This window comes from Buceros rhinoceros, unplaced genomic scaffold, assembly GCF_000710305.1.
Source record: "Buceros rhinoceros silvestris isolate BGI_N320 unplaced genomic scaffold, ASM71030v1 scaffold28419, whole genome shotgun sequence".
Taxonomy (NCBI): Eukaryota; Metazoa; Chordata; class Aves; order Bucerotiformes; family Bucerotidae; genus Buceros; species Buceros rhinoceros.
In genome coordinates this window covers 4,748-13,275 of record NW_010431358.1, presented here as the reverse complement: position 1 = coordinate 13,275, position 8,528 = coordinate 4,748, and the positions used below count along the sequence as shown (strand labels likewise).

The 8,528-nt window shown below is 51.8% G+C and overlaps 1 protein-coding gene across 1 annotated transcript in view; it reads left to right on the top strand.

Moving 5' to 3' along the window:
• HSD17B7 (hydroxysteroid (17-beta) dehydrogenase 7) overlaps positions 1–3,200 on the top strand; it is a gene marked incomplete at its 5' end in the record, with an annotated part of 4,463 nt that extends 1,263 nt beyond the window's left edge. The window contains 5 exons of the mRNA XM_010143414.1: positions 160–354; positions 709–813; positions 1,857–1,913; positions 2,513–2,611; positions 3,013–3,200. Of these exons, the coding sequence (XP_010141716.1) occupies positions 160–354; positions 709–813; positions 1,857–1,913; positions 2,513–2,611; positions 3,013–3,108 (552 nt within the window). The remainder of the gene's footprint in view (positions 1–159; positions 355–708; positions 814–1,856; positions 1,914–2,512; positions 2,612–3,012) is intronic.
• Positions 3,201–8,528: the final 5,328 nt, after the last annotated feature.

Sequence of the window (8,528 nt, the reverse complement as noted above, 5' to 3'; positions counted from 1 at the left end):
GCTGACGGCGTGCCTGAGCAGTTGCTGCTTCTGGCTGCTCTAGTGAAGATTGGCCAAGACTAGGAAAGCTGAGACAAGTTCGTGGCTTGTAAGAACTGTAAAGCTCTACTGCCAGACTTCAAAATTACTGCGTTAAATATCTTAACAATCATTTTGCAGGTTCGTCAACTGGAGTCTCTGCTCTGTGGTAACGAAAAGCCCTCGCGAGTCATCTGGACCTCTTCCAGCAATGCCAGGGAATCTGCCTTCAGCCTTTCTGACTATCAGCATGCCAAGGGGCAGGAATCCTACAGTTCCTCCAAATATGCCACTGACCTGACAAGTGTGGTTCTGAACAGGAAATTCAATAAGCAGGTGATGTTGGGGTTTGCATGCCTAATGAGCTACTGTTTGTAATTAACATTTCACTGTTGTTAACCTCGTTGCATTCGTTCACAGTAATCTACATGTGCATCCACAAACATATCAGGAGCTAAACGTGGCTTGCAATGGGTATAGATTTAACGTGAGCATCTCCAGTTTGGACCTCTGAGAAACCACTACATCTAATCATTCCCTGGTTCTGGTAACTTGAGAGAGGAGAGCAACCGCTGTTAACTGGTCTGTTTGCTCACCTTCATTGTCTTTGAGAAGTACTAGGAGGAAAGGAGCACAATCCATTCTTTAGCTGTTGCATATTTGCGTGCTGACTCCGTTTCTTCTCTGCAGGGTCTGTATTCCAGTGTTGTTTGTCCTGGTCTCGTTATGACTAACATGACCTACAAAATTTTGCCAGTTTTTCTGTGGATGCTGCTAATGCCCATCATGTGGTTGGTAAGTGGATCTCCTGGCTGCTTTCGGGTTGGGGTAGCCCTGCTGTGATATACTCCACCGCAAGTGATGCGCGGTGTGCTTCTGGCTCCTTGCTACTCATGCTGCCGTAGAGCTCTTCGTTCTGTTGGACTGGGCAGGCTGGCCCCTCTGCAGATCTTCCTTTGGCACCTTGGGGCTACAATTTCCAAGCTGAGTTTGGAGGCTCAGTGCTCGACAGCACTGTACACAGAGCCAGGGTTCAGCCCTTCAGCCATAGCAGCATTTGCCAAGGCTTTCCTTAGAAGGTTGGGCAGCCTGTTGTGGGCTTGTGAACCCCCTCATTTTGGTGGCAGCAGAGCTCAGGACAACGCTTGGCCCCGATGCTTGGAAATGCTGTTTGTTTCTATTAACAGACTGTATTTTTCGGTGGTGTTCTTCCCATCCCTCTAGAAGGTAGTGTCTCCTGCTCTCTTCTTTCCATCCCTCTGGAAAGCAAAGTGTCCTGCTCTCCACCGCCTCTTCCCCAAATCTTCCCTTGCCTTTCTTCCTCTGCACTTCAGCTTTGTGGTCTCAGTACTGTTCTGTCCCTGCTCTGAGCCTTGATGCTCTTGCTGCAAGATTGGCCTTTCTGCTTAGGCTGTCCAAACTGGCAGCAGCTGATCCTGATGGGTCACTTTTCTCCTGGCAGTGGAGAGGTGACATCTTCCCAGTTGTCTTCAACATTGGCGGTGTTGCAGATCCTCTCTGCCTCCTGCTCCTGTGCTCTTGAGACCATTCAAGGAGAGGCGCCCGCAAGGCGTGTGTGTGGCCTGTTGGCTCTTGCTCTGGGGTGAGGTCTGTGTGGGAGTATGGAGCAAGGCTTGCTGATCTGGGGGGTAGCTCCAGAAAATAGTCTGTGGTGATAAAGTAGTGGTTTAGTCCAAAGTGTGCAGTGTTACCTGTAGTCAGCTTTGAGAAGCATTTCTACCTCTGGTAGATCATCTGGTGCGGCTGGGCTATGATGGGTTGCCCAAGAAACCTCAGGCCACAATACAGGCTCTGCCATGTGCTTCTTTTCTCCTCAGATCCGTTTTTTTGCTAAAACTTATACTCTGACACCGTACAATGGAGCAGAAGCTCATGTAAGTAGTTCACATCTTGATTTTAATATCTCTTCTTTCTGGGTACCTCTTCCAGGGTCCGCTGGCCAGAACAAAGAGCCTCTCAGCGAGGCTGGTGGGTGGGTGCTGTATTCTCCCCCATGAACAGCTTACAGCAGAGAGTGCTGGGGGACGGGCTGGGGCTGGGGCTGATCCACCAGGTGATGCTTTATGACCTTCATCAGGTACCCATAAAAGAAATTATTTGACTCCCTCAGAGTCATGGAGACTGCTGCTCTTCCTGTTGGCAGTCAAGCAGCCACAGACATGCAGGCCCAGGGGACGGAGGTGGCTCATGCAGGATCCAGCGTGCCTCGAGCGCCATAGTGGGCAAGTTTAGCCATGTTGAACTGCTTTACTGGCTTAGCACTGGGACATAAACAAGGTTTACTGTTGGTCAGGTAGGTCACAGCCGAGAGGAGCCAGCTCAGAACTTCTTCTGTAGATACCAAGTCTTGCCCTGCCTGCTGAAAGCACCTGTGGAGTGTTCTCCTGTGTCCGTTGGCAGCTGGGTCCTCGACTGCAGGCTTGGTTGGGGCAGCGTGCGCTGGGCTCATACGGGTTTGTGCTGTTCTTCCTAGGTGTGGCTGTTCAAGCAGAAGCCAGAGCAGCTGGATGCTCTTGTCAAATACCACAGCTGTACTTCGGGACTGGGGAAGTGCTACGTGGAGCCCAGAAAGGTAAATGGAGTGGCAGCCTGCTGCCGCAGGGGACTTAGCTAGGGTTCTGCCATCTGCCTTGCGTGGAAGTGTCGGTGCCAAGGGGGTTCTGTGGCTGGAGTGGAAACAAGATGCATGTTGAATGCTGAGCAGCCAGGAGAGATCTGGGGTTGTCTGCAGGGTTTCCTAGAGTAACTCCTGTCTCAGGGTGGAATCTGGAAGATGAGTGGAGGTGGTTATTGTTAGAACAGGATGAGTGTGATGATGCTTCTCCACATGCCCTGGTGACAGATGCCTTTAGTTGCCTCTCTGCGAATGTAGAAGCTCTGGAGGTGTACCTCGCCTATCCCCAGAGCTGCCCTCAGCATCTGTGCTGGCTACCACCAAGGTGGTGGTCTCACAGTGCTGTTGTTGTCTTCCAGATGGATGTGGATGAAGAAACTGCTGAGAAATTTTACCAACAGCTGTTGGAACTGGAGAAGCAGACTCTGGAGAAATACCAGGATCTCCTGGATTAAGTAACGCCAGTCGCAGTGGGCTGTCTCCTATCATCAGTAGCAGGGACTTTCTTCATCTGGTGCTACCTGTGTTACCTGCTGCTCTGCAGGCAGATGGCTTCAGTCCCCATCTTCCTTCTCCACAGAAGGTGGACGGTGCCTGAAAATGGAAATGTGGAAACTGAAGAGAAATACTTAGTCTTTTTGGTATGGATTTTCTTGTGGCATAAAATTGAGACACCTAGAATAGGTGGAGACTGTCTTAACACAGTTACAAAGCAGTGTCTCGCAAAAGCATGACTGAACTGCGCACAGTTCAGGAACAGCCTCGAAACGTGGTTTAAATCTAACAGTGCAGGAAAGGCAGTGGTCTGGGGTGCTGCTCCACGTCTTGGCTCTACCAGTCTTTCTAGATGGCTCAAACGCATGACCTGTGGCTGATCCTGAAGTACTTGAAGGCTCGTCTTCAGAAGAGCTGCTCTTTCTCTTGCACACCAAAGCTGGGGGGCTGGCTTTCCAGGCATGCTCATCAAGATTGAGCCTTACTGGAAGTCAGGCTCTGCACAGCATCTGAAGCCAAGATCCTGAAGAGCTGGGCCTGAGAAGTGTGCCCCTTGCCTCGACTGTGAGGATAGGTGCCTTGCTGTCCCCTGGGTGTGGGGCCATAAAGGTTCTAACTGGGAGCGACTGGGAAGACTGAAGCTATTGATGTTAGCCCGGGCTCAGGACTGCTCTCCTTGTAGCAAGAGGGAGAGGATACCATGTTGTTTTATCTATTTAACTCTCTTTTTGTATAAATCGACTGTACCAAGTATTCTTATTCTGTGTCTATCTGAGAGTTTTCACCAAGTACCTGGTGTACTTCAAATGCTGCAATGAATAAATGACTGGAACCGACTTGTCCTTGCTGCAGTGTTGTTTTTGCTCCAGTAGCTGCCTGCTTTTGACTGAGAGGGCTGGAAGGGAGCTTGGTTTCCCTTGTGCAATAAGCCTGTGCACACCTGGGAAGTGTGGGGTCTTGTCTTTTCTGCCACAGGAGACCTCTTCAAGCTTAACTTTTCTTGTTCCTTGTAGTTAATGAAAGACATGAGTGACTTCTGAAGACTTCAGTGTGGTTTTGTGTGAGCGCCTGTGGGGTGCCTGAAACTATTTCCCAGCCTTAGGCATTGGGAGACATGGATGTCTCTGGTGCTTGCTCACCCTGATGTGTCACGTAATTACTGGTTTTAATGCTCCTTAGTAAAGGAGTATGACGGTATACCCAAGTGCTTCCCTGGGGGCTGGCAGGCACCAGGTGAGGCTAGTAGGGAGGCTGTGATGCTCAGCCCTGCACCACCCTGCCTGTGATGGAGTCTCGCTGAGCTCTGGAGATGTGGCTGTGCTGTCCAGGCTGCTGCATCCTGCCGGAGCGCTCATGAGGAGGATTGGCTCAGCAATCTGTGTAGGAAACTGCAGAAGCACAGAGCTGGCAGCCGGAAGAATCCAGGCTCTGCAGAGGCTCTTCACTGAGTTGGCTTGTAGGGACACGGTTTTAAAGAATCTTGCTTTATTTTTTCTTCTTTCTAGCCTCCATTGCTTTTGAGCATCTCAAAGTAGATGGGTACTGCAGGCACAGTGTTGTCTGCAGCAGAAATAGCTCAGTCTTGAGGTTGTGCAGTGCAGCATCTCTCAGCCCAGCCTTTGTGAACACCCGAGCTACCAGCACTGGTGTGCGTGGGAAGGTTCTCTGGTTTGGCCTGATGCTGGGACAGGGTGAGGTCCTGGCTGTTTGGGAGTGATGCTTCCCTCGGCTATGGCTGTAGCTGTTCGGAGTTGTGAAGCCTGTAGGAGTGTGCTTATGGGGACAATGCAGTAATGTCTATCCCAGCACCAGACCTGGGGGCCGTGAGTTTCTTCAGCTGTGTCCTGAAACCCCCCTAGAGCCAGAGCCCCCCGCTTTCTGGTGCTGTTTCTTCTCTAGAGGGGAGGACTCAGTGGCTGGCTGACTCTTCAGCTTTATGTACGTGATTCCCCACAGCATCCTACAGCAGTATTTGGCTCCTTGCTCTGGAGACTAATTAAGCATGTCTTCTTGATTGGTTTTAGACAGGTGTCTTGAACTTTGTGCTTCTGTCCTGGGCTGTAGTAGGTGTTATTCACCCCCTTCACCTTTAGGATTCCCCATCGACCCCCGAAGCCAGAGGCACTCAGGTGGTCCTTAGCCCTGCTCTGACAACTTTCCGATACTGCTCCTACCTCATTTTCTTTCTGGGGTGAGATAAATGGAACACTGATGTTGACCCTGGATGTACAGATAGCAAAAATAAATACACAAGGGTTTTTTTTAAAAAAATCTGGAGTAAAATGGCAAATACGTAGAGTGGGCAGAGATTGGTGACCACAGGTAGAACCCTAGGATTTTTTCTTCAAGTATGTGCTTGTGTACTGAAGTTGTGCAGATGTCAGAGGAAGTTGTTCTTGATGGGATGGAGCGAGTGCTTTCAGCCTGTGGAGCATGCAGAGGCTGCTGAGGGGAGAGGAGGCATGGTACACCACCACCAGTCATGGAGTTGCCCATGACTTTGGTGTCAACTAGAGCTGTGGATGGGTTTCTGGGCTCGTCTTAAAAGCACTTTGTAGCTCTCCCCTGGGGATTTGGGGTTCAGGGTTGGAGAAACTGTGTTTCTGTCCTGCTGTGGCTGAGTTCAGCCTGATGCGTGGTTTAGTTTCACCTGCTTAATTGCTGTGAAGGCCGCTGGTGCACTGGGATTTGTGTTACACCCTGGGAGATGCAAGCGTGGGATTCAGGAGCTGTGGGCGATCTGCTGCAGTGTGTGGTTGGGGTGGGTGCAAAGCGGCCTCTGGAGATCTCTAGCTCAGCTTTCTGTTGAACAGTTACATGAAGAAGGAGCAAAATGTGCTAAAGCACAAGCTGAGCCCGGGAGAGATGGGACAGCCTGGAAAGAAGGGATAAAACTTGTGTTTTCCCATGAGTTTGGTGCAGCATGGAGCTAGAGGTGCATCATCAGCCCAGGTGTCTCCAGAAGACTGCTTTTCAGTTGGAAGCGGTCCTCTAGTGTCCTACAGCACTTGTCACAGGGCCACACTGCTCTGCAAGGGTTTCCTGCCTGCTTTTGTGACCCCAGGTGTCATTGTCCATGCTCTGCTGGAGAAGAAAACTTAGCAATGCTCAACCTCATCTTCTGCTTCTCTTCTCCATGTTGTGAGGAGCTGGGCATCTCTGCACCCAAAGGATGGGGCTCTTCTGTGGGATAGAAACCGTAACCACCTCTCAAGTTCTGTCTTTCATCCTGAAAGCACAGGTAAGATGTGGAGTCTTGAAACAGAGACTGCTCAAAGGGCAGGGAGCAGCTCAGCTCTTTGTTGCCCTCTGTGAACTTTGCCACACTGAGGGGTGCTCTGCCACCTGGTTTGGCTGCCCACCATCCAGGTGACTGCAAGCAGAGCTAGCCGATGCTCTGGAGCTGCCAGCTTGCAGAGGAGGACGGCTCCTCCGGCGCTGCTCCTGGCTAGCAGATGCCGACGGAGGAAGCGTAATCCCCCAGCTAATCCCTTTGGGCTGGCAGGCGCGTCCAGGCAGGACAGCAGTAATGGAGAAACGGCAACTGGGTCAAGGAGAGCAGGCAGGTATGAGCATCTGTCAACCTCTTCCCAGCGCGCTCCCATCCCTTCGTGTTCGCTCACTCAGGTAGCAGGGACACCGCTGATGCCATTGCATGAGCCGGGCACCGGTCTTGCATGTGTAATCGTCAAGCCCTTTATGCAATGAAAACAGGTCCTGCCTGGAGCCTGAGGCTCTGTGGCGGAGCTGGGGTTGATGCAGGGTGGTGAGAAATGTCAGGCGTGGGATGGGGGTAGAGCTGGCAGCGGCGGCAGCCGTGAGTCAGTGCCAATGCAAGAGCTTTCTGTTTGCAATCCTCAGGTATTGAGCTTTCCAGAGATGCTCTAGGGCAGGTCTTGAGCGCGAAAACTCATTGTGGTTGCTTCTTGACATCCTGAGCAATCAGGCCATGTGATCTAATAACTGACCATCATGCTTTGTCCAGAGTCGCCCTTTTTGTATCTTCATGGGCAAACACGTTGCTTTGCTCTACCCACAGTCCGAGTCCTCCATTGGTTCCTAGCTCAGCTGGCTTTCAGCTGTGTGGGGCACTGTTAACAGGAGCGTGGGTGGGAGCCGCAACCCGAGCCACAACCAAGGCAGAAGAAAGCCTGAGATGTCTGCGCCAGGGGTGAAATCCCTGTGGCTGGGAGACTTTAACCTCTCCAGGAGGAGAAGGCAATAGGACTGAAGGGTACAACGAGAACAGTGTGTGCCTGTAAATGGATGGATGTGATACAGCCGGTTTGTGTGGTAACATCCAGAGTCAACATCTGAACAGCAACGTTGATGTTGAAAGTGCTCGGAGAGGAGCTGCTCAAAGGGGCTGGGAGGAGAGACAAATCTCTGAAGAGCTGGGTGAGAAAAGGGGAGTGGAAGCCCCTCTGGGAGTGTTGCAAGACCGTGATGTGTTTGTCTGGGGGTTGTGGATCCAGGCGGGTTTCACTGAGAATGGGCGAATTGTGGAGCCCCAGGAAGTTTTTGGCTGGGAGGGAGCTCTCACACCTCTGGCCAGCCCTGCCCTGAGCAGGGATGGCCTCATGGCTGGACCAGGCAGCTCAGGGATGTGTCCAGGTGAGTTCTGAAGACCCCACAGGCACTGTCTCAGGGCTGGTCCCACACACCACGCTACTTTGCAGCTTCCCAGGAGAGAGAAAGGCTGCTCGAAGGATGAGGCATCAGAGGCTTGGGGCAGACGTGTGCCACGTGGCCAAGGGAATGGGAAAGCCCCGAGAGCCAAGTCTGCCTGCAAGGTCAGGGGCACTTTTTGGTGGTGGTTTGCAAACCACAGAGCTGTGCCCAAAGGAGAAACTTTGCGAGGGAACTGGTGAGTGTGAGAAGAATCAGAGGAGTGGTAAATCCTTTATCTAGCTATCAGTAGGTGCTCTTGTGTAAGAGCAGAGCTTGGAGAGGCTGCAGTGCTATAAATAACGTTTTTGGCATCGGTGCTCAGTGAGAGGAGCCTGTCCTGCCAGAAACCCTCCTGCAGATGCAAGGATTGATATCAAACCCAAGTGCTAGCAGGGGAGACTCCGGGGCAGGCAGACGACCAACCAGGACCGGATGACATTCATCCTGAGGCAAAGTGGCTGATCGCTATGTGTTCATTCCTCCCTTAAAACTGCTTCAAACAAAGCAAACAGGAGGAGGAGGCTGGATACGCCGCGTGGATCAAGCTGTGCAAGGTCCCGCTGCAAGGCAGGGCAGATGCCAAATGCTTATGTAGGATCTCCTACATCCTAGAAAGAGAAGCTCTGAAAGACAAAGGTGACCTCAGGGTGCGCCAGGGAGGCATGGCTCCAGGCTTGCCCTTTGGTTGGTTCAGTTTGCTTCAGCGTAC